This window comes from Bos grunniens, chromosome 2 (genome assembly GCF_055505025.1).
Source record: "Bos grunniens cultivar Pamir isolate PY7600 chromosome 2, Bosgru_T2T1.0, whole genome shotgun sequence".
Lineage (NCBI taxonomy): Eukaryota > Metazoa > Chordata > Mammalia > Artiodactyla > Bovidae > Bos > Bos grunniens.
The window spans coordinates 135,075,957-135,102,615 of record NC_141166.1 but is presented as its reverse complement, the minus strand read 5'-3'; the positions used below and the strand labels follow the sequence as shown (position 1 = coordinate 135,102,615).

At 42.6% G+C, this 26,659-nt stretch overlaps 1 protein-coding gene across 4 annotated transcripts in view; it reads right to left on the bottom strand.

The window, feature by feature from the left end:
- Positions 1–25,217, bottom strand: part of FAM168B (family with sequence similarity 168 member B) — a 40,598-nt gene extending 15,381 nt beyond the window's left edge. Inside the window, exons 1-4 of one of the 4 annotated variants that reach the window (XM_086372261.1) lie at positions 24,961–25,217; positions 15,115–15,195; positions 14,224–14,357; positions 7,098–7,181 (exon numbers count right to left, since the gene is read on the bottom strand). In XM_086372261.1, the coding sequence (XP_086228387.1) occupies positions 7,098–7,170 (73 nt within the window). In that variant the 5' untranslated portion in view covers positions 7,171–7,181; positions 14,224–14,357; positions 15,115–15,195; positions 24,961–25,217. The remainder of the gene's footprint in view (positions 1–7,097; positions 7,182–14,223; positions 14,358–15,114; positions 15,196–24,960) is intronic. The other 3 variants (XM_086372269.1, XM_086372257.1, XM_086372275.1) reach the window with 3 other exon arrangements.
- Between the last annotated feature and the right edge of the window lie 1,442 nt (positions 25,218–26,659).

The following is a 26,659-nucleotide window of genomic DNA, read 5'->3' as shown; positions in this document are numbered from 1 at the left end:
GGTAAAATATGCCAATGGTCAATACATACAGCCAACATTCTATAGAAAGGCACAGCTCTACAGGACAAACTATTTCATAAACAGAGTAGAAAACTGAGAAACCGTCTGAGGAAGTGAAAACACAAGCAACACGTCCATGACCTGAAAGAAAGATTAGGAGGAAAGAGCCTCTAAGAAACTATTCAACATTCAATACTGAATATTCAAAGTTCAATATTCCTAATAAGAAAGTCCATGACCATTTTGTTACTATTCACTTCAGCAAAAGCCTGAAGCTTGGACTGAAGAGAAAAAGGAAGCTGTCCACCTAAATAAGCCTCAAGGACACACAAGTATAAAGCAAAGCTAGGAAGATCTAAGTACACACCCCTCCAGAGCCTGAGCCCTCTGACTCGGAAGCACTCTTTCGCCCCACCACAACCACTGAATCAACAATAGGCCAACATAAGATGTCAAGTTTTTTTTAAGAAGACGCTAGAGGCCTACTGTGGCAGAGGTCCATCAGCTGGCCTGAGGTCTCTTACTCACCTGAAGTGTCCTTTTTAACACCTGCCTCATATGTACATTTTTCTGAAGATAAAAAGATGACTAATGATGTATTTAAAATGTGCACATCTCATATGTGTATATTTCACCTAAAATCAAAACCTAAAAGAACTGTAAACAAATACAAACAATATGCACACTGAAATACAAGGGGTAAAGTGTATCAACATCCACAGCTTAGTTCAAAACACATGAAAAAACAAGACACACTTCAGGATGGACAGAGTAGAATGTTTAATTTTAAAAGTTGATTTTAAAGTTTAACTGTAGAACCCTCACAGTCCATTTATTGATGTTCACTGAGTTTTTTCCAGCTTCTCTGTATATTGGAAAAACAGTCACCCACTATTTCTGCTAATTATAACAACAATTTCTAACTGCTGATAATATATATATTATCCTACTGCTTATTCTTATAACTGTGAACTATGTCCTAAACTTAGAAATTGATTTTGGCTTTTCATATGGGCACAAATATTACATCACTTTCTATCCAACACTGAAGACAAATCAATTTCAAGGGATGCAAATGTCTCTCAGTCAATTAAAAACCAAATGTGTGTAGACACATTCCTTTTTCTTTTATATAGCACTAGATTCATTGTGTCACAACAACCTCAACAGGAGTCTTACAAACTTAAAATTAAAAAATACAAATAAACACATATACATCTCATAATATCAAAAACAGACAAAGCCTTTGTGAAACAATTTTTAGATGTGCCAATGATTCATAATGCAAAACCAAATACATTCATCGCTTGGTCTTTCAAAAACAGTGAACAGCTTTCCACATGCTCCTTTCCTAGAGATCATTCATAAGGATGCCACACAGACCACACACTAATCACAGCCTTGCCCCTCCTCACTCTCAGGAGACACACACTGCCACGGGCTGACCTCTCTGGGCAGAACTCATGCACAGACAGGGCCACAGCTCTCCAACTGTGAACTCTGAGGGGCAGAAGCTTTCTACTTGGAAACAGATCATTTTCCCCCCAAAGTACTGCATACCACACATATTTCATATAATAACTTTCTAAGTATAAGACATTTACTTAGGAAATATGGAAATTCAGAAACATAGAACATGTGAAGAGGAAAAACCTGCACCAAACACAGCATCATGAAATTTCAGAAGCCAGAGACAGAGCACCAAAGATAAGCCCAGCCCAGTCCACCAAGCATCAGAAAGACACTGGGTCTTCCTGGGGGTCCAGTGGTTAAGAATCCACCTGCCGATGCAGGGGTCAGAGGTTCAATCCCTGGTCCAGGAAGGTCCCACATGCAGAGCACCTATCGCGCCTATGCTGCAACTGCTGAAGCCGCGCCCTACAGCCTGTGCTCCACAGGAGCAGCCACCAAGATGAGGGCCCCGGGCACCACCGTGAAGAGCAGCCCCGCTCGCTGCGACCAGAGCAGCCTGTGCGCACCAACCAAGACCTAGCGCAGCCAATAAAGACATAGCATGTTCTTAAAAAGATAATGACATTCTCAATGGCAACAACAAAACTGGCAAATAATTCAGCAATGTTCCCAAAATTCTAAGGGGAAATAACTGTTAGCCTAGAATTCTATATCCAAACAAACCATGAACTGTGAGTGCAGAATAAATCATTTTCAGACATGAAAGATCTCAAAACTATGATTTTCTAATATTCTCTTGAGAGATTACTGAACAAAGATCCTCCACTAACACCAAGGAATAAACTAAAAAAGTAGACAAAGAATCAAGTGGAAGGGAAGAGGCGCAAACTCCCTGGGATGATGGAGGAGAAAGACCCAGGGTAAGCCCCAGAGGACAAGCAGCCAAGGCCAGAAGATGAGAGAAGGTTTCAAAAAGATATCACCAAGAGGGGAAAACCCTCATGGCCTAAAAAGCTGAGAAGAGATTCCACACCTGGGCGGAAGTAGAGGATTTAATTAACTATGTAGTTACAGAAATCTAGGGAATAAAAAAGTAACTGCAGAAGAAAACAGCCACACATTCACAGCAGTGTGCAATGCTGACATGGTCACAGCAAGAGAGAGAGGGTGGGAGCTACTCTCCAGTTGCAGTGCACAGGCTTCTCACTGCAGGGGCTTCTCCTGTTGCAGGGCACAGGCTCTAGGGCGCTTGGGCTTCAGTAGTTACAACATGTGGGCTCAGGAGTTTCTGCTCTCAGGCTCAGAGCACAGGCTCAACAGTTGTGGCGCACAGGCTTAGTTGCTTCACAGCATGTGGGGTGTTCCCAGATCAGAGATCAAACCCATATTCTCCTGCACTGGTAGGTGGATTCTTCATCACTGAGTCACCAGGGAAGCCCTATCCATTTTAAATACAACGTGTACGTCCGTTCCAAACTCCCTAATTATCCCTTCCCCACATCAACCATAAGTTCAAAGTGGAGCTTAATTTTTAAACAAATCTGGGATCTTACTTCATGGACATAATTCTGAGTTTAAAAAGAAAAAAAGCAGAATATCATAAAGCATTTTCACTTATTTAATATCCCTCTCAAACAAAAGACAGACCAGTTAAACACTGAAATAAACCAACAGTTTAATCAAACCATTACTTTACTAGGTAGATCTGCACTTACACATAACTATTTGCATACTGATCTCAATTTTAAGCTTCTTTCTATTATACTGCCAAACTGTCCTCCAAACATGTTTCCCTAATTTATCCACCACTAAGCCATGCATGGAAGCAATCACAGAAGCCTTTGCATCACTCAGCGATGTTTTCATCTTGTAAAAAGACATTGCCAATGTAATATCTAAATCTTACCTCTTACAAAGAGCTTACTACAAAAAACTGAATGTTTTCTTGATGATCAATGCAAATATGATGTTAGTTACAGATACTGCTGGCTGTAAATGGGAGTAGAAAAGAATCCTGAATGTGTGCCTGAATGTGCCTTGGGAGTATGATTGCATGCTTACTGCTAGAATCCTCAAATAACATAGCTGAGGAGATATAATGATTCATTAAATAAATGCCAAAAATGAAACATCTTTCCCAGGAGTGACACAGTCAGGATTTGCGCCACATCTTGTTAACACAACAGCCTGAACGCTTTCCAATATTGTTCTGATTCCAAAAACGGACATTCCTCTCCGGATGCACATGTATTCAGCTTACTGTGCTTGTTCATGAGAATGCAATTAATATCACCCTCATCTCCAGATTCTGAGTAATGGAATCTTTCAGCAAAAGACACGACATCTCATTCTCTAAACCCTCCCTGTGTCACACTTCTAAGAACTAAGACATAAACAGTGTTGGGGCTGCAAAAGTGCTTTAAAGGCCACATACATATACACACTCCATATACTACACATCAGCTTTGTCTGAAAATCTGGTGGTGAGAGAACCAGAAGACTGAGAAAGCAGCAGAAATGGAGAAAAAATTTAGTTTTTTTACAGTGACAAATTTTTACTTAATCAACAGATAAGAAAAAAGGCCCACTAAAAAAGGAAATTTAAAAATTCAAGTTATAAAAATACTGAGAGGATCTCAGAAAAAGAAGGGATACAGGTGTAGCCCAGACTCCAGTCAGGTGGCTAAAAGCACTCAACAGGACACTGGTGGGGCTTTCAAAGTACCATTTATTTTTTTTGCAAATTTTACACACATCTTTATTCCCAGCATCTCCTAACAATCTGAAGATCTGGCAATGCTGGGCCAGCAGTGTGGCAGTTGACAACCATCCAGCACTCAGCAGGGGACACCCATTCAAACCAGGCAGGTCCTGTTGGCAGCCACCATGCCCATCACGCCCACTACTCCCCCCTGCAGGCCCCACTTCTGGGTTAGAGGAACAGCTTGAGAGCAGTCTTGGAAAGAAAGGACCCAGTTCTCTACAAGAAGGAAGAGGAATGGCAGCTGTTCTACAGGTTGGCAAGAGGAGAAAGCTATCAGACAGCAGTACCCGCCCTGTACACACCAAACCTTCTCCTCAGAGGAGCACTTCATACCTGCAGGCCAAGCAAAGCAGTCTGACCAGCTGCAAATAAACCTGAGGCTCTTTTTGTAAAAGAGTAAGAAAAAACTGGAAGCTTTTAGTACATTTTTACATTAACTTGTACCACAGAGAAAATGAGTACAAGTGAGCTACACTGGAGAATTCTAGAACAATGACATTTTCTGGAGGTCTCCAGCATGATCACATATAGTAGAAAAACTAGTACTTATGCAAAACATAACTTCAATTCATTCCTACCACCATATAGAAAAATTAGCCTAAAATGGATCATATATCTAAAAGTAAAATCTAAAACTGTAAAACTTCTAGAAGAAAACTGTTGTGATGTTGGGTTAGGCAAAGATGTCTTAGAAATGATACCAAAATCATGATCCATAAAAGAACAAAATGATAAACTGAACTTCGTTAAATTTTAAACCTCCTGCTCTTTTAAAGATGATGTTGAGACTGAAAAGAGCCACTGACTATGAAAAAATATTCGCAAATCATGTATCTGATAAAGAACTCTCAAACCCAATAAGAAAACAAACTTAAAAACAGACAGGCAGAAAAAGATGTACACAGTTAACCAAAGTCAAATGGCAAACAGGCACATGAAACAAGGTTTGATATTATTAGTCATTAGATAAGTTCAAGTTAAAACTACATTAACGTATCACTACATATTCACTAGCATGTCTAAAATTAAAAAGAATGACTACCAAGTATTGGCAAAGACATAAAGGCATTTGAACTCTCCTCCACTGCTGGTGGCAGCATACAGTGTCACAACCCCTTTGGAAGATAGTTTGGCAGTTTCTTATAAAGTTAAATGTATACCTACCTGCCCGAAGTATTTATTAAGAGAAATGAAAGTTTATGTTCATATAAAGAATGTACACAAATATTCATAGCAGTTTCATTTGTGACAGCCCCAAACTGCAAACAAGCCAAATGTTCATCAACTGGTGAATGAATAATCAATTAGTGGTATTTCTGTACAATGGAACAACAATAAGAAATGAACTACTGATATAAACTACAACATGGATGTCAAAAATTGTGCTGAATGAAAGCCAGCACCCTCCAAAATACATTTTATATGATTCACTTATACAAAATTTTAGATTAACTACAAGTGATCTGCAGTGAGGGAAAACAGAGGAGCTATTTCCCGGAGCCTAGGCAAGGTCACGAAGGAGCAGGAGGAAACTTCTGGGGATGAGCAGTGAGTGAACACACGAAACTGAAAGGATGCCACGCACTGCATCGAGCGCCCTGCAAATGCATGTAGTTACTGAGAGGCAGTCACACCTGCAGACAGCTGTGCTTACACAGTTAAGCCAGATAAGATGGCTTACAAAAGGAGATGGTAGTACCACTCAGCGGTTAAAGAATCCAGTGAGTAGTAACAGGGAAAAACACTGCTTCATCCCAGGGAAGGGATGTTCCCTTACAGATCCCAAAAGATGGCATGAAGTAGCAGGTATTCTAGTCCAGGTATAAGAGAAAGAGTGCGAATAAAAGCCATGCAAAAACAAAAGAAAAATATTGTTTTGGAAAGAACAGGTCAATGTGGCAAAGACCTAGGAATTTTAAATTGGAGACTAGGCTTCACTGTGTCTTAAGAGTCATGGGAAATCGACCTGCAAACATTACTCTGGTATAAAGCCAAGGAACACAAAGTCAAGGAGAGAAACCTTGGAAGCAAGAAGACCAAGCCAAGAAGGTCTTTCTTTGGGTGTGAGCTACAAGGCGAACAAAGGCAGTAAGGATGGGATTGGAATGGGACACATGGGCAGAAGGAAGGAAGAATTTTATGATTATCCAACCAAGAACTCAGGACAAGGACACTGCTGCTGTCTCCTCTTCTGTCAAGTTAACTACGTGAGGCTACGGGTTCCAAGGGACAAAGGCGCACCCCAGCAGACTCAGGAGGCTGAGCCTTTGGGTCTGAGTGTAGGCCACCACAGTTGCAGCAGCATCACGAAGTCCATTCTGGGTGAATAAAGCCTGGAATGAGCCAACACCAAAATGAAGGCTCACAGAGGAAAGTCCCGTTTAAGAAAAACTGTCTTTACAAGGTCCAGACTCAAACAAATTCCACTTTCACCTGTACCACTGATTTCTAAAATCTGAAAATATTCTTATGGACCTTACACAGAAAATAAGACTTTCTTTTAAAACCATAATCAAAGTGCTGAAGTACTAGAGAGAGATCAGTTATCTCTAGAAATGTTAGCAACATGGAAATTCTACCCATTAAAATGGCAGGATGATCTTTAGTTTCTAGTAATCAACACTATTTCATAAATACATACAAAGTCTGGCACAAACAGTTACTCGTACCAAGCTATGACTGGAATGAAGTTCTGTGTTGTGGAAGGATATCTGAAATGCAATATACAAAGCTTTAAATGCAAAAAGAATTAACTTTTTATTCTACTTATCAAGAAGCCTAATCCTATGAACCAAGAAATCAATACAAACCCCAAATTCCAATTCTATAACCACTCTTCTTGAAATTCATCCCCATTACATTCTCCCACAGTCACATTAACAAAACACTTTTGCCACCCAGCACATGTGGGCTTGCATACCTGCTTGGAAGGTAGGATTCGCTCCAGGGTACATGTTGGGGGAGTAGGCAGGAGCTGCTGCTGCATAGCCCATTGGGAAACCAGCTGGAGAAAAATAAAGAACAGTGTGATTTTAAAACCAGGGCTCCCAAAGACCTGACTGTCCTCACCTTCTTCACCACAACTCCCAGACTGAGCTCGGGAGCCCAAAAGCACATGGGTACTCAGCAGGCTGCCTCTAGTCGTCTCCTCTCCTCAGAGTTGTGATGGGTCACGATCATAAACATGTCATTTAAACCTATGAGTAAATGCTTACAACTTTCTATAACTGAAAACATTTGACAGAAATGGAATTAAATGAAGAAGGAAAAACAAAAACCCAAAATGAAGTCAGAAAACTCACAATATTTCTGGCAGCTTTACTCTAGAGTTTATTCACATAATTCATTACTTAGCAAGATTAATAAGAGCGCTAAGAGCTTCATGCACTAAAGAGGCTCTAACCATATACATACACATGGAACTGGGAAAAATCCAACCTCACAATCCATTTGCAAGCAACCTGACTTTTATTAACACAAATGAGGGATCCTTAATATGACTAAATTATAACCACTTATCAATCATGTGAACACAAAAGAAATTTTAGTCAAAACCAGAGGGGCCTCAGTTATCTGCTCTAGGGCCCTCATAGTTCAGCTGGACCCAGTTACGAGTCACTGGGGCACTACAGGGCACAGAGCCAAGGTCTGCTAGACTTCACTAGCGACACAACTAGCTGTGAGGAGCTATAATCCCTCCAGGAAATTCTAATTTGCAGGGCTCCAGTCAACAAGGCAGAGAACCACTGTCCCTTCCTGTTCCTGCCCACGGTGCTGGCCACAGAACTGTCCTCCTGAAAATGCCCCTTGGCAAGCACCGTAAACTATCTCCAACATCTACTCTACCTCCCTTCTGGCACACAGGGGCTGGAAAGCTAAATACTGCGCTCCTCTCTTGCAAGAAATTGGAAGTGATCTCAAATCCTAATCACTTCATGAAAACAAAACCTTCAGAATAGCAAAAAATACCATTAGCTGAGTAAAAAAGACAGCTTTTCACAAGAAACATACTTGCAAATTATTTAGACAATGGGCAAATACACTTAATATGTAAATAATTTTTAAAGTTAAAAGAAAAATAGAAAAAAACAACCAACAGAAGACATGAACAGAGAGAACTGCCAACCACATTGCTAACTTCAGACTGGAGAAAATCCAAAAGGAGACAACACACTCTGCTGGCAAGGCTGTGGGGTAACAACAGACTCACACACTTCTGGTAGGAATACAAAGCAGTAGGATTTTTTCCTAGTACCTTTAAAATTACATTTGCATTAGAAGATGTAGTATATATACTATGAAATATTACTCAGCCACTAAAAGAATGAAATAATGCCATTTGCAGCAACATAGACGGATCCAGAAGTCATCATACTAAGTGAAGCAAGACAAAGACAAGTAACATGGGGTATTTGTTTTATGTGGAATCTTAAAAAAAAATGATATAAATGAACTTATTTACAGAACAGAAACAGACTCACAGACTTCGAGAAGAACGTATGGTAAACAAGAGTAAAGTTGGTGCTATATTTAAAACTGATAACCAACAAGAACCTACTATATAGCACAGGGAACTCAGCTCAATATTCTGTCATAACCTAAATGGGAAAAGAATTTGAAAAAGGATACACGTACATGTATAACTGAATCACTCTGCTGTAGACCTGAAACTAACACAACAATGCTAATCAACTATACTCCAATATAAAAGTTAAAAAATTTTTTTTAAGAATAACAGGAAAAAAATTACATCTGCATGCACTCGCTCCCCTGGCCATTTCACCTCAAGGAATCCACCCTGAAGATAATTTCCTCAAACACAATCCACTACAGTATTACTGGAATAGCAAAATCCTTCAAACAAAATCCTTCATATCCATCCAAAGAACTGGCTGAATTAAACTATGAAAACCCCACAAGTTGCAGGCTTATGCAGCAGTATTACATAAAACACAAAGAACAAGGCAAACCTTTGTGAGCTGACAGGGAACAATGATTAAGTTGACAAAGCAAAGCGAACACCAGCACCTGCACCTCTATTCCAGAAGCCTACTCAGCCTCAAGGAGGAAGGAGGCTGACAGCGTTCAGCAGCAGCACACTCTCGGCCACTTCTGCGTGCTGAGACCTCCCCTGCCGAAGCTACCGCAGGGCTCCTCACCGAGCCAGCTGACACTGCACACAGGCACCACGGTCCTGAGGCCCCCCTCCTCAGTGCTGCTTCCACCCACCAGATCCTTCACAAGTGTCATCCACCACAGTGATGTCTGCACTCCTAATTCCATCTCAGTGTACAACACCCTTTATGTAACAAAGGAGAAATTAGAATATATGGACACAGTTGGCCTGGGGGCATAATATGACTGAATGTCAAAGTGCCCTCCAAAATTTATTTTTTGAAACTCTAAAAAAAAAAAAAAGAAACTCTAATCCCCAGTGTGGTGGTATTTGGGGAAACTCAATTGTAGTCATTTTACAACATATACATACATTAAATCATCACATACACTTTTAAAAAAGTGCTGTACAAACTAAATACATACAATTTTTTTTCTTATCAATCATACCTCAAATGGGGAGGGAAGACATCAACTGGACCACCTATACTTTTTAATACACCATGTATTACATTCCATGAAAAAAATACTAGAAATAGTAAGGCATAGGACCATATATGAGTGAAAAAGAAAAAAAAAGATAAACTGATAACAGACCACAGATCCAGAGACTGCAACGTGGTCTTTAAAATAACTGTATTTCTTACTCTGAAAAGTAGACCTCAGGTTCGCTTTAAGCTGCTGCAGCTGTTTAGGAGACTTGTGCACAGTGTCTAAGTCTTTGGTCCCTCATCTTGCCCCTGCCCTCCACCAGCCAGGCTTGCTCCACCAGTAACCTACAAGTCCAGGGGGAATCTGGGAGCAGGAGCTGCAGAGGACCTGGAGCTGCAGCAACCCTCCTCCTGAAGTTGAGGGGGGTGCCCTGTGCAAGGTCCCAGGGCTGCACCCACAGTGCTGAGACTGTCTCCTAACCTTACAGTAGTAGCAGTAGCGTTACTCGCTCAGTCATGTCCAACTCTTTGTGGCACAGACTGTATCCCGCCAGGCTTCTCTGCCCATGGGATTCTCCAGGCAAGAATACTGGAGTGGATTGCCATTCCCTTCTCCAGAGGATCTTTCCAACCCAGGAATCCAACCCAGCTGGTCTCCTGCACTGCAAGCAGATTCTTTACCATCTGGGCTACAGGGAAGACTATCTACCTTACAGTAGGTTTCAGTAATATTTAACTGAATCTCAGGCTCTAGGGATTAAAACTGGTCCATAGGCTCATGGAACCCTTGATTCAGCCAAGTCCCTCTGTGGTCCTTCCTCTCTTAGATAAAGTACCAGGGAGGAGGAGTCTAGAGATGGGACTGGAGGGACCCCTGAAGCACTGGCCTCAGCTGACTAAGGAGGTTGGGACCCACACTGCCACAGATGCCAGAGGCCTCTTAGGGCAGAGTCCAGGGGGACAGTCAGGAGGTGGTCTCTGTCTCATCAAGTGAATATTGATCACCAAAGGGGTAGGGAGCAGGCTGATCGTGCTCCCTAAAAAGATGTGCTCCTTCTTCCCCTTGGTGCGTGAGCTTTAAGGCTCCAGTCACCCACACCCAGCTCTTTCCAGGTCCGACACACCTCTGGCAGTCTTGCAAGCCTGGCTTCCACTTGCAGAACTCCCAAGGCTCCAGGGAGAATCTAGGCTGCAGAGATGGTACCTGGAGGTTCAAGTCTAAAAAGTGCTGCCCCCTTCAGTGCGGAAGTGGAGGGGAAAAGGGTGAATGTAGTAACGGGGTAGGGAAGACAGGGGTGAGTGCCCTAGGAGCCTTTGAGAAAGAAACCCCAATCCCCTCCAACTATCCATTGATGCCATAGGTTTTCAGAGCCTTTTGAGAAGAGATGCCTCTTTCCTTACCTCTGTGTTGAAAACTATACAAACCCAACTTTTCATCCTCTTGCTGCTTTGCCAGAATTTTTTTTTTAATGTTGTTCTTGGCTTACTTGGTTTTCAGTTCCCTAAATAGCAGTTTTGAGCTGTCCAAGCTATTTAAAAGTGTTCTCCTTAAATTGAGACTAAACCCTACTCTTTTGGAAAAACTACCTTCACTTCAGAGGAGATATTCTTTTATTCCCATTCCTCCCTTCCCTGATGGCCCGGCGGCTAAGACTGCACTCCCCATTCAGGGGGCCCAGGTTCTATCCCTGGTGAGGGAACTAGATCCCACATGCTGCAACTAAGACCTGACATAACCTAAATAAATTTTTTAAAAAATCAAGCCAGTCAAACAGCTCTGTGAGCACTAAGCAGGATAAACACAAAACAGAGTCACGTCTTGTTATTCCACAGGAGAAACATAGATATGTTAAAAGCAGCAAGGAGGGAGCAGGGAAATACTGATTTCAAAGAAACAAAAACGACAAAAACCAGAGGACAACACAACTACCTTTAAAGTGCTGAGAGAAAATAACTGCCAACCTAAAACTGTACACTCAGTGTGGCAGGCAAAAAAAAAAAGGAACTCCTAAGAAGAAATATCATCAAATCCCTGGAACCTATAAATGTTACCTTATTTGGGAAAAGGTTCTTTGTCGACATAAGTTAAGGATCTCAAGATACTCATCATAGATTACAGGTGGTGGGGGCCTAAACCCAAGTGTCCACACTGTGAAACACAGTTGAGAAGGAAATGATGTAACCATGAAAACAGAAGCCGGGATGATGTGTCCACAAAGCAATCTACGTCTAGGAACGCTGAAAGCTCCAGAAATTTCAAGAAGCAAGAAAGGATTCTCCCCTCCAGCTTCCACAGGGTGTGAGGCCCTGCCATGCCTGGATTTTGGCTTCTGGCTCCCACAACTGTGAGAGAATCAATTCCTATGGTTTTTAAGCCACCATCCTTGTAGCAATTTGTCACAGCAGTCACAGAAAACCAGTACACTCATCAAAAATAGGCTCAAAAATGAAAGCAAAATAAAAACATTTTCACAGAGAAAATTCACTGCTAGCAGACATGCAGTAAGAGTGGGGGAGGCGGGGTAACTAAAGGGATTTATCCCAGTAAAAGGAAAATGATCCCAAACAAAAAACACATAGATACAGAAAGCAATGAAAATAATGTGTGAGTTAATGTTGACTGCACAAAATAAAAACAGTAATGGCTTAAGGCATGGTCAGTTCAGTCGCTCAGTCGTGTCCAACTCTGATATACAAAAGAAGAGAGGGGGCAAAATGTGTTGTAATTGTTAGAGTCATCACTAAATAGTAATTTTTTCAAAAATTAACAGAAAGAAAAATTTAATGTAAAATATTTGGTTAATCCAAAAGAAGAAAAAGAAAGTGAACAAAACAGATACAGGAGCTATGAATTAGAAAACAATAGTAAGATGGTGTATATGAACCCAATTATTGTCATCCCACAGTATCCCAGGTTCCAGGACATGATACCCCAAATCCACAGGTATGAATGACTGTATGTCAGCTCTCATGTAACTACAATTAGAAGACGTTCCTTTTTACCCATTAAGTGTAAATTTTAGAAAATTATGGACAAGCTTCTCCATCTGCTTGTATTAAAGTATAGAATGGGAAGCATAAAATGGTATAAAGGTACTAAAGTTATCCTAGCCTTAAAATCCTGTAAGCACATTATTTCGCTGTTTAACTCCAATTTCCATTCAAAATACCTAGAATGGTTACAAGTTTCTATACTGAACTTTTGCTGATCAGAGAGTTTTATCAAAGTCAAGGAGACCAAAATACTAAAAGCAAGGCAAGAGATAGGTATAACTACTAAGTCACTTCAGTCGTGTCCGACTCTGTGTGACCCCATAGACGGCAGCCCACCAGGCTCCCCCGTCCCTGGAATTCTCCAGGCAAGAACACTGGAGTGGGTTGCCATTTCCTTCTCCAATGCATTAAAGTGAAAAGTGAAAGGAAGTCGCTCAGTCGTGTCTGACTCTTCGAGACCCCATGGACTGCAGCCCACCAGGCTCCTCCATCCATGGGATTCTCCAGGCAAGAGTACTGGAGTGGGTTGCCATTGCCTTCTCCAAGGTATAAAGAAATGAATAAAATAAAGATCAATTAAAAATTTTAAAGACTTAAAGTTTTAGAAATTTCCTTTTAAAGACCAAAAACAAAAAACCCTAAAAAGTACACAGACCTGGTATATGACAGGCAACCAATATTTCATTACATAGTCTATCAGGTAATGCTAACACCATCAAGTTTAACCTATATCCTGATTTCAGAGCTACACAGGATTCTCTTCAGTAGACTACCTGGAACTCTGCTTAAACTAGTGCAAATACATTAAAGACAGGAGGTCTCACCACTAAATTATTTTTTACCAATTCTAGAAAATCCTGTCACTATTTTCCTTCTAGTCTCTCTACTTAGTCCTTCTGGAGCTTTTAATTCTCCTCAGAACTTCTCATCCTAACACCTCTATTTCGTAACCAGTCTACTTCCCCCTTCCTTCTGCTGCACACTGGTCCCTCCTTTAGCAGTGTTTTGCCTGTGGTTTAACTGGAATTCTGTTCAAATGCTTTTTTTTTTCCATTTAAGTTCCAGTTGGTTCTTTTTGCTATGATTCTTTCTTTTGCATCTTCAATTATTATCAGCACGCTTGTTTGATGTGGTGTCTACCTGATGTTTTATTCCTGCTATCTATCACGACTGGTGACTCAGACACGATGAACAAAGCACGGTGTTTTACAATGACTCTGACTTACCAGGCAGAACTCTGGGCCACCCACACGACCTAGACTGGGAACGCTTGCCTTCACACAGTTCTGCGTTCCTTGCTGTCAGGTGCTTCAGGGGTAATGCAGCCCAGAGACTACGTTTTTTGTTAGTTTCTCAATTTATGGACCCCTTGGAAGGACAAGTAATTCAAAGCAGAACCCAAAACATCCTTGAATGGTTACAAATTCTTAGAAAAGACTTCTTCCTTCCCAGAGCCCAAGCTGAAATGAACTTCTCTATGGAACCAGTATGGACTGATTTACTTACCTGTCTTATAGAAGTACCACCCTCCGGAGGAATCAGACTGACGAGGGGTTCCACTCCAAATCCCAGCCTTACAAGAGCAGAGACTTCATTTCGTCCCCAAAAGGGTTGCTAAAACCCACAAAGAACAAATGCCCCTAGGGCAGACACATCAACTCAATGGCCAAATACTCTGGTTTTTATGTCACCTTCATATTTAGCTGTAGAAATGGCTTTCTTGCAAAAGTTCAGTTAAACATTTTTGAAATGTTTCTTCAATTTTTCAGGGGTTTTGAGCAACAGGGTTTTAAGAGTATCTGTCCCACCATATTATCTAAACCCAAAATTGTAATGTTACAGACAACTATTCCTTTCAATTAGGGCAACCATTTGCTATTTTTGACCATCAACTCCTATTCTCACAAATTTCACTTCACCCTATTTCAGCCCATGTTTGACTAGCAGGCTTCATTAAGGTGGAGAATGTGGCTCAAGCATAAATTCATCAGTGGACTCCCCTTCCTGATCCAGGGTGCTGGCATGAAGAGAACAAGAAGTCCCACGGGGCCTTCCTATAAAGCCAGATGAAGAGACTCACAGCCAAGGGAGGGGCTGAGCACCACACAACCACAACGGGAAGTGTGACCTGTGTCCCACACTGCGACAACACTGAGGAAGTGAAGCTGAGCACAGGAAGTAAAGAAACCAGACCTAGTCCCTACCCTTGGAACCACCAGATCAGGCTCCAACCAAAGCCAGCCCAAGCTCCTGATTTTTCAACTCCATGAGCTGACACATTTTCTTCCTTATCTAAGCCACTTGAGCTGGGTCTGTCCATCAAAAGCATTCTTAATGACATAGAAATGGACCATGTATTCAAAGTTTAATAATGGAAACAAAATTTTACATGCTTACCTGGATAACCAATTCCTTTGGCATTTGCATAGGGTACCCCAGAAGAACCCGGGCTATAAACAGGATTCATGATTTCAAGAACTAAAAAGGGAAAAAAAATGATTTAGCCAAGCATTTTTGTTCTCAGGTTTTTCTCCATCATCAGTCTCAAAAAAGCAGGTAGCAAGAGGCCTTTCTCTAATCTATTCTGAAATGTAGAAACAAGGCACTCCATGCTGCTGCTAACCAACAGAGCACAGAAAAGGAATGCCAAAGCCCTAACGGGTGCCCACCAGGACACTGTATGCTTTGCTTTATAACTCTCCTGAGTCCATCAGACGCTAAGGGAAAAAAGTGTTCTCCGTGCCCCTGTTTTTCAAAACAGTTAAAAAAAAAAAACTATAAATAATCTAAATGTCCTTATTACAGAGAACAGTCTTAACCAGATCTATCCAGAGCATGAAATACCATGCAGCTGCTTTTTTCTTATAAGTGATTAAAAACACAGGATGCTACAATGATAATTGGGGTAAAAGGGGAGGCAGTACAATACTGTAATGCAGTGTGATCCCAAATGTGCACCTACACACTGGGCATGCGCACCTCCAGCTCAGACAGAAAACTATCAGGGAGGAGAATAAAGCATGAATCGTGACTGCCTCTAGATGGAGCGGTTTAATGTTCTTTTTGCACCTTTCTCTATTTCTGAAACAACACATTAAATTATATACTTCCTAAAAATAAATAAAATATATGTGTATTTCCTAAAAGAGACAAATTAGCTACAGCAACTGTACTAACCAAATCAATGTTCTATAATTCACAATCTTCTTTGCCTGACAAGTTCAAGAATTTGCACAGCTACAACCATGGTTTTATCCCTTCCTCTGAATTTTATCACCCAATGCATTCTGAAAGTGTGAGCTTATTTAAGACTATTCAGTATTCCTTATCCAGTACGTCAATCACTGACTGACTTGGTAGTAAGGATTAAAGGGATCTTAAATTTAAAAATAAAAACAGCAATGGGGGAGGGGGCAACAGGCATATGGAAACTCTGCACTTTCTGCTCAGTTTTGCTCTGACCCGAAAACTGCTCTAAAAAAATTAAGTCTATTTTAAAAGAAAAACAGGCAGTTCTCTGGTGACCTCGCCATTAGAATTCTGGGCTTTCACTGCCACGACCCAGGTTCAATCCCCGGCTGAGGAACTGATATTCCACTAGCTATGTTCAGTTCAGTTGCTCAGTCGTGTCCGACTCTTTGCGACCCCATCAATCGCAGCACGCCAGGCCTCCCTGTCCATCACCAACTCCCGGAGTTCACTCAAACTCATGTCCATTGAGTCAGTGATGCCATCCAGCCATCTCATCCTCTGTCGTCCCCTTCTCCTCCTGCCCCCAATCCCTCCCAGCATCAAAGTCTTTTCCAATGAGTCAACTCTTCGCATGAGGTGGCCAAAGTACTGGAGCTTCAGCTTTAGCATCATTCCCTCCAAAGAACACCCAGAGCTGATCTCCTTCAGAATGGACTGGTTGGATCTCCTTGGAGTCCAAGGGACTTGCAAGAGTCTTCTCCAGCACCACAATTCAAAAGCATCAATTCTTCGTTGCTCAGCTTTCTTTACAGTCCAACTCTCACATCCACACATGACCACAGAAAAACCATAGCCTTGACTAGATGGACCTTTGTTGGCAAATGAATGTTCTGCTTTTCAATATGCTATCTAGGTTGGTCATAACTTTTCTTCCAAGGAGTAAGCGTCTTTTAATTTCATGGCTGCAGTCACCATCTGCAGTGATTTTGGAGCCCAAAAAAATAAAGTCTGACACTGTTTCCACTGTTAGCACCAAAGACAATGACACACACAAAAAGGTGCCACTACCTGCTGACTTTCTAAAAGACACATGTACTTCAAAACACTCTTGGCATCAAATTCCATTACAGAGACAAAATACAAAAACACACCACTTCAAATTTCTACCTCAGCTTACTGACTTAGAATATTTCCAACCAAGCAGTTCAGTACACACAAAAGTATACCTGGTCAAATCCTTAGCCTGTGCAGTAAATTCTAAAGTAGAAATTAATTGGAGATATCAGTGATTGGGACATTTATTACCTAAATAACTGTCTTATTTCTTTAACTTCCAAACCAAAAGGCAGAACAAAATCTGACATGACATCCACAACCACAGCTAAGACAGAAATCTAGATCGGAGCTGTCCAAAAGAACAAGGATGAAGATGCTCCCTATCTTTGGGAGAGAGCATCCATTAGCTATTAATACAAGTAAACAACGAGCACCTGAAAAATGTGGCTAGGATCGGATCCGATTTTTTATTTAACTTCAGTCTAAATTTAAATAGACGTGTTTGGCTGTAGGCTACCATACTGGACGATGCAAATCTACAGAACAGATTAGAAAGAAACAAGGAGAGCAAAGCATAAGAAGTAGAGAGGAAAACCAACTGTATTTTACATCACTGTTTAAGAAGAAACAAATTGGTAACTTGTCAATCCGCATTAGCTTGCACTTTTAACCCATTCTTGGCAGATCTACAACATAAAATGTAGAGATTTTTTCATATATTTCATCTACTTCTCTGGTTCAACTATCATTTCTAGAGAGGTGAATACTTTTCAATACTCTATTTCTCTATTCTGTGCCAGGATCTAATTTCATTTTCTTAATTGAATAAGTAAAGCACTACACAAAGGCCACAGGGGGGTGGGGGGGGGAAGACAAGTCACAGTCCCTGTTCTGAGTTTACCATCTAGAAAAGTGCTGCCCCAGAGAACTTTCTGTGAAGATGGAAATGTACATCTGCTCTGTCCACATACAGTAGTCACTACCTGAACACTTGAAATGTGGCTAGACCAAGGACCTACACGTTAGCTGAACTCTGAATAGGGACATGTAGGTGGTGGGTACTGTACTCGATAGGCAGGTCTGCAAGTCAGAAGACATAAACAATGGATGACTCGGGGTCAGAGTGTTAAGGGCCATAAAGGAATAAAGTGTTGTGAGGGTTGAGTGGGAAGAGCAAAAATTTAATGCAGGAGGAGAGGAATGGTCAGGAATAACTTGGATTACACAGGTGGTATAAGCTCTCAACAGGTAGGATCTTGAAAAGACAAAAAAATTAGAAAATGCAAGATGCACTTTAGGGACACTTTGCTACTGGGCCTGTTTGGAGCTTGGGCTACATGGGAATCAACGAAGATGATTACAGAGACACAGGTTAGGTTGGAGCTATCACATGGAGACCCTTAACTGTGCGGCTGCGCAGGAGATGTCATCTGGTAGGCAATGAAGCTGATGAACAGCAGAGCAGTTAAAGACAGGAGTTACCATTTGACCTGGCAACTCCACTCCTAGGTATATACCCAAGAGAAGTGAAAACACATATCCACACAAAAATTTGTACCTGAATGTTTGTAACAAAATTATTCGTTACAGCCAAGAACTGTAGACAACTCAAAGCACTGAATACCACAAAGGCTTTCCTTACACAATCTTACAGTCTAAACCACTAATAAAATCTTACTCTACATTTGCCACTTAAAAAATGTACAGAATTACACTTGAATTCTAAATACCATACGTCCAAACTACCCAGAAGTTCCTAAAAGCATTTATGCTTCCCAAGAGACTAATAACTACTTCCTAAAGTGATTAAGAAGTTATAATTAAAACTTACAGGTAAAAAAAAATAACAGGATTAATAAAAGAAAAAGCTGCAGTTCCCACTTCAACAAAAAGGTTTGCACAAGGTCTATGAACAACGTAACAGCTTCTCAAGTTACTTTTGCCTTCAATCTGTCCCAGCATCAGGGTCTTTTTCAATGAGTCAGCTCTTAGCATCAGATGGCCAACGACGTACTGGAGCTTCAGCTAAAATTCTTCCAATGAATATTCAGGGTGGAGTTTCTTTAGGATTGACTGGTCTCATAGCCTTGCAGTCCAAGGGACTCTCAAGAGTCTTCTCCAGCACCACAATTTGAAAGCATCAATTCTCTGGCACTCAGCCTTCTTTATGGTCCAACTCTCACATCCACACATGACTACTGGAAAAACCATAGCTTTGACTATACAGACCTTTGTGGCAAACTGATATCTCTGCTTTTTAATACTCTGTCTAGGTTTGTCTTAGCTTCCTTCCAAAGAGGAAGCGTCTTTTACATTCATGGCTGCAGTCACTGTCTGCAGTGATTCTGGAGCCCAAGAAAGTAAAATCTGTCACTGCTTATCCTTTCCCCTTCTATTTGACATGACATGATGGGACCAGATGCCACAATCTTAGTTTTTTTTAATGTTGAGTTTTAAGCCAGCCTTTTCATTCTCTTCTTTCACCCTCATCAAGAAGCTCTTTAGTTTCTCTTCACTTCCTGCCATTAGGGCAATATCATCTGCATATCTGCAGTTGTTGACATTTCTCCCAGCAATCTTGATTCCAGCTTGTGCTTCATCCAAGCCAGCACTTCAAATAATGTACTCTGCACAGAAATCAAATAAGTAGGATGACAATATTACAGCCTTGACATACTCCTTTCCCAATTTTGAACCAGTCTGTTGTTCCATGTCTGGTTCTAAATGTTGCTTCTTGATCCACACAGATTTCTTAGGAGACTGGTAAGGTGGTCTGATATTCCCATCTCTTTAAGAATTTTCCACAATCTGTTGTGACTCACACCGTCGAAGTGGGTCTTTAGCACTGTCAATGAAGCAAAAGTAGATGTTTTCCTGGAATTCCCTTGCTTTCTCTATGATCCAATGAATGTTGGCAATTTGATCTCTGGTTCCTCTGCCTTTTCTAAACTTGGGCCTTCTTAGTGAACAGTGCAAAGAAATAGAGAAAAAAGATAGAATGGGAAAGACTAGAGATCACATCAAGAAAATGATAGATATTAAGGGAACATTTCATGCAAGGATGGACACTATAAAGGACAGAAATGTTAAGGACCTAACAAAGGACAAAGAGATTAAAAAAAGGTGGCAAGAGTACATAGAAGAACTGTACCAAAAAAAGGTCTTAATGACACACATAACCACGATGGCACTCTCCAAGAGCCAAACATCATGGAGTGTGAAGTCAAGTGGGCCTTAGGAAGCATTACTACAAATAATTAGTGGAGGTGATGGAATTCCAGCAGAGTTATTTCAAATCCTAAAAGATGATGCTGTTAAAATGCTGCACGCAATATGCCAGCAAATTTGGAAAACTCAGCAGTGGCCAAAGGAGTGGAAATGGACAGTTTTCACTCCAACGTCAAAGAATGTTCAAACTACCATACAATTGTGCTCAGTTTATTGATTAGTGGACATGAATGCTGAACCCACTGACCAATCTTAACATCACTAAGAGCAAACTACTTATTTTTTTAAATTTTTATTTATTTTGGCTGTGCTGGGTCTTCACTGCTGCTCGAGCTTTCCTTTAGTTGTGCTGGGAGGTGGCTACTCTACAGTTGCTGCTCTGGCTTCTCATTTGGCAGCCTCTTATTACAGAGCACAGGATCTAGAGTGTGTGGGCTTCATAGCTGCCACTCCTGGGCTCTAGAGCACAGGCTCAATAATTGTGGCACACAGGCAAGTGGGATCTTCTTAGATTACAGATTGAATCCATGTCTCCTGCATTGGCTGGTGAATTCTTTACCACTAAGCCACCAGGGAAGCCCCCCAAGCTACTTATTACATGCATCCTCACACGATGGAATCACTCTGCATCATCTGAGGTGTACTGCTACAAAAATACTAAAATCTGAATCCAGTGTACCCTACACATCTACCTCCCAGGTGACAGAAAAAGGCAGGAATTAGAGAAAAATACTGAACACCATAAAGCAATCAGACAAAGCCAAAAGGAGGGAATCTAGAGGGCAAGGGGTCTGGGAAAAGGCGGAGAGTAGGGAGAAGGATGGTTCTAGATTAACATAGATTTAATAAAGGCCACAGGAGGTTTTTGTTTGAATCCTGGTTTTAAGATGGAAAAAATTATAAAAAGGTATTTTAAGGATTGAGGGGTACAAACAAATGGGTTAGATATCAAATGGCATTAAACAATCATTAATTTTCTTATATGTGAGAATAGCATTTTGTTATGTAAAGATGCATTGATTTTTAGAAGTACATATTAAACTATTCAAGGGTAAAAATGACACGATGTCTGTAATCTAAAACATTTTTTTATTTTAATTGGAGGCTAATTACAATATACTCATTGGAAAAGACTCTGATGCTGGGAGGGATGGGGGGCAGGAGGAGAAGGGGACGACAGAGGATGAGATGGCTGGATGGCATCACTGACTCAATGGACATAGTCTGAGTGAACTCTGGGAGTTGGTGATGGACAGGGAGGCCTGGCGTGCTGCGATTCATGGGGTTGCAAAGAGTCGGACACGACTGAGTGACTGAACTGAACTGAATTACAATATTGTGGTTCTGCCATACATTCACATGAATCAGCCATGGGTGTACATGTGTTCCCCATCCCGACCCTCCCTCCCACCTTCCCCTGCCATCCCATCTCTCAAGGTCATCCCAGTACACCAGCCCTGAGCACGCTATATAATGGGATTGATATGTTGGGTATATGGCTGTATGTTGTATTTGCATACTTTTTAAGTAATGAAAAGTTAAAAGTAAAAAACCACCATCACCACTCTGCCTGGGATTCTAGTGCCTACTGTCACCCAGAAACCACGGATTTGCCAGTCTGATTTGGTATGGGCCAAGAATCCCAATTTCAAGGCGAGAGAGACAGAGAGACAGAGAGAGAGAGAGAGAGAGAAAGAAAGAAAGAGAAGTCGCTTGGTCCTGTTCAACTCTTTGCGACCCCATGAACTATAGCCTACCAGGCTCCTCCGTCCATGGGATTCTCCAGACAAGAATACTGAAGTGGATTGCCATTTCCTTCTCCAGGGGATATTCCTGACCCAGGGATCAAATGCCGGTCTCCCACATTGTAGGCAGACGCTTTACCCTCTGAGCCACCAGAGAAGCTAGTTATCACTTTTTTTTTTTAAGTTTCTCATTTGTAATGATGAAAATGTCAGAATTCCTATGGGTGGTTTGACACCTGCAGCAAAACAGTTAAGTCTCAGATTAGGGTTTCAGAGAAGGCAATGGCAACCCACTCCAGTACTCTTGCCTGGAAAATCCCATGGACAGAGGAGCCTGGTAGGCTGCAGTCCATGGGGTCGCTAGGAGCCGGACACGACTGAGCGACTTCACTTTCACTTTTCATTTTCCTGCATTGGAGAAGGAAATGGCAACCCACTCCAGTGTTCTTGCCTGGAGAATCCCAGGAACGGGGGCCTGGTGGGCTGCCATCTATGGGGTCGCACAGAGTCGGACACGACTGAAGTGACTTGGTAGCAGCAGATTAGGGTTTAAAAAAGATTACAGCAAAAATTTCTCAACTTGAAATCTAATAATCCTCAGAGGGAAAGTATATTTAACATCCATCACTGTACTAGTTTCTCTAGTCTCAAAATATACCATGACCTAAACAAAGTTCCCACACAAAACAGTAATTCTAAAACTTTACAAAAGAAAAAAAGAAAGTGAAGTCACTCAGTTGTGTCTGACTCTTTGCTACCCTGTGGACTGTAGAGGCCTTGTATATTATTTTTCTTCATACCAAGAAAACTAAGGTTAAGGGGCTTAAAGTCTCTCTCTCAGACAGCAATACACAAGATAAAACCCGAACAACACAATCAGCACTGGAAAGTCTGGGTAACACCTGATAACATCAAGAAGAGCACATAAGATAGACTCTGAACGCCTCCAAACTCGAGCTTCACTATCAAGGTTTCCAATCTATTGGGAGACATTCACATATTTCTGCACAGAACTTCAAAGATAGAGACATAAAGTGGAACCCAGGCATAAGAAAAGTAACCATACCTCTATTAGGCTGGTGTGCTGTTGTTTTAAAATTGCTCTCAATTGATCAGTGAAAAGAAGCTGTTTAAATAAGACAAGTTTGGGAGGCAAAAATTTGCCTTTAAGCTACAGAACCTATAAAAAAAAACTTAAAATAATATTCTTTATACGCACTTAAGCTTGTTTTTCCCAATTCTAATCCTCTACCTCTGTGGCATTACACTCATTTTCTCGTTTGAAAATTCAAATAATTTTGACATCACAATTCTGTCTAGCCTTAAAACAGAAATGAATTGAATGGCAGCTGTAGAGTAGAATACTAAGTAACAATCTAACAAATCTATCAGGCCTGGATAAGAGGGCAAGGGCAGTAATACCAACAGCAGCTTCCCCCGCCCATCTGGCTTGTAGGATCCTTCCACTATTCTGAAGAGCAGAAGGCAGGAAGAGGGGATGCTACCTGCTCCATGTGTCTCGAGTGACTGCTACACAGAACCTAGAGGAAGGCTGCAGTTTCCAACTCTTAAAGCCTGCAGGGACCTCTACCATACCTTCAGTTCAGTTGCTCAGTCGTGTCCAATTCTTTGCGACCCCATGGGCTGCAGTAAGCCAGGCTTCCCTGTCCATGGCCAACTCCCAGAGCTTGCTCAAACTCATGCCCATCCTGTCCGTGATGCCATCCAACCATCTCATCCTCTGTAGTCCCCTTCTCCTCCCGCCTTCAGTCTTGCCTAGGATCAGGGTCTTTTCCAATGTTCTTCACATCAGGTGGCCAATGTATTGGAGTTTCAGCTTCAACATCAGTCCTTCCAATGAACACCCAGGACTGATCTCCTTTAGGATGGACTGGTTGGATCTCCTTGCAGTCCAAGGAACTCTCAAGACTCTTCTCCAACATCACAGTTCAAAAGCATCAATTCTTCGGCGCTCAACTTTCATCACAGTCCAACTCTCACATCCATACACGATTATTGGAAAAACAGCTTTGACTAGAGGCACCTTTGTTGGCACACCTCAGCTTGTCCATTTAGTCACAAATACGACTAAACGGAAGTAATTATGCAAACACATACTAAAGCAAGCCCACTCTATAAACCCCAAAAGAAACAAAAAAAACTTCACAATGTGCACCATAGTACCTTCAACAACAGAACAATTAGCCTAATTCTTTCCTGTCAAAGCAAAAATAACCCAATCCTTGGTTACTTAACCCAAGTTCTAAAATGCGTCCCTACTATTATTGCCAAGTTTTTCATATACCATTTGAGAAAATAATCTTAAAAATTACACAAGGGTGACTTGAAAATTTAAGGAGGGGGAAGGAGACAAACCTTTTCATTTCAAGAAAGTCCTGCTTGGCAAAACACTCCAAAATACTTTTATGTATGACTTTAATGAAGCATTAACTCATACAACCCATCAGATGCACGCTTATATACACTATAAATGAGGAAGACCCTATTCGTGGACGCTGTAAAGGCGCACCTCTCTTTCAAAGTTGACCAAGGCTGGGCCATGATACGTCCTTTCTGGTTAAAACATTGAAAGCCTTTCAAGCTAAGGCTTCTGCCAGGCAAATGGAATAATGTTTACTTTGTGAGAAAAGTGGATAGTTTACACACTGGAAACGATGAAAATCCTACGAACAGAAACACCACCCCATTGCTTCCCCATTTTTTGCATTTCCCTGATCTGATCACCTGAACCTTAAAAAAAAAGACCCAGAGAACACTGTTGTGCAACAAACGCCGCTCTCGGCGGCCCGGGGGCAGCTTCCCCGCCGCCCACGCCGCACCTGCCCGCGCGCCCCGCAGTCCAGCCCCGCCTCCCTCGGGCAGCACCCGCCCGCCTGGCCCCGCGGGACAAAGCGCCGCCGCGGGCCCGACCTTGGCGCCGCCCAAATCGGCCGCACAAAGCGCCGCACTTCCGGCCGCGCACGCCGCCGCCAAGTCCGCCGCCCGCCCCGCCCGCACTCACCGCGCCGCGAGGGCAGACTGGGCCTCAGTGATCAGAGCTCGCCGGTCCAGGGCGGGCTCAGCGGTCGGGCTCGGTGAGAGGCGCGCGCTGCGCAGGTCTGCTCCGTTGCGGGGCTGAGCCGCGAGGCCCGGGTCGCCGCCACCGCCGCTTACCCGGCCTGCGCTCCCGCTCGCCCCGCTCTGCCCGGCCCGCCTCTCCGCAGCCCGCGCTCCTCGCCGACGCTGCGCTGCCGCCTAACCCAAACCTCACTTCCGCCTGGAGCCCGCCTTGGCGGGGGCGCGCAGACACGTGACCCGCCGGCGCCTTCCGGGCTCCCGGTGGGCGTGCGCGCTCCCGCCGACGTCCGAGAGGCGACGGGACCGGGAGGCTTCCAGGAGCTGTTGCGTACAGAGATCGTCGGGCCGAATTTCTGTGGTCTCTGCGTCTGGAGCGTACAGGGCGGGGAGGGCGGGGTTGGGGGGTTCAAACAGAAGTCAAACGGCGCCCGGAGGATGTCTGTTGACTCATTCGAATAAACGCTCATGTGGAATATTTTTCCTTACGCCATCTTTGGGCTCCTACTCTCATGGTATGGAAAGGGCACAATGGAACATAATTATAGTGGAACATAATTATTAACTTCTTACGGGAAAAAAAATGTATTCGATTTCGTGTTTTTAAATAGCCCCGCACTACAGGAACCCTTGTGTAAATGCAGGCGCGGCGGCGGGGGCGCGCTCTTCCCCAATGCCAGGCTCCGGTCCCCAGGCCTGTGTGGTCGGCTGTTGGCTTAACGGCCAGGGCCCGGGCGCTGGGACCTTCCAAGCTCGCGCGCTCGGCGCTCTTCGCGTTCGCCGTTCTGAGTGCTCTGCATTCATTAAGTCACTTAATACAATAAAGTCGTTTTACAAATGAAGCAGTTAAGGCACGAAGAGGCTGATAAGTCCCTTCGAGAGCAGACGATTTCTTGGAAGCCGACCAGGTTGAAACCCGAACGTCTGACTTAAGGGCACTTACTCTTAAAAGGGGGACTTTGGGGTTTGCACTTTCCCAGAGCTGCTCTCAACTATTTCTGTAACATTACTAGGGCCCACAGGTTCCCTGGGTGATGTGAGAGCCAATGGTTCTGCCTTGGAGAAGGTGGAGGAATCCTGTGGTCTCTGCTCAGCTGGGAGGGTCCAGGCAGTCTTATCTTTCCCTGACCAAGCCGAGAACAACTACTACTGGTTCGCATTTCAAAGATATAAGTGCACGTTAAAATGCTACCCACTCCAGTATTCTTGTGCTTCCCTTGTGCCACAGTTGGTAAAGAATCAGCCTGCAATGTGGGAGACCTGGGTTCAATTCCTGGGTTGGAAAACTGCCTTGGAGAAGGGAAAGGCTACTCCAGTATTCCGGCCCAGAGAATGCCATGAACTGTATAGTCCATAGGGTCGCAAACAACTGGACATGACTGAGCCACAGTCACTAAAATAGTTGCAAAGGACTTGATTTTTGTCACACTATAGAAGATGGTGGGTGGTTTTAAATACAACTAGATGTTACTCTTAACCGTTTTAATATAGACACTGGTGATTTGAGTCCCACTGAAAAGCTAAACTGAAGTCGCTCAGTCGTGTCCTACTCTTTGCGACCCCATGGACGGTAGCCCACCAGGCTCCTCCATCCACGGAATTTTCCAGGCAAGAACACTGGAATGGGTTGCCATTTCTTTAGTTTC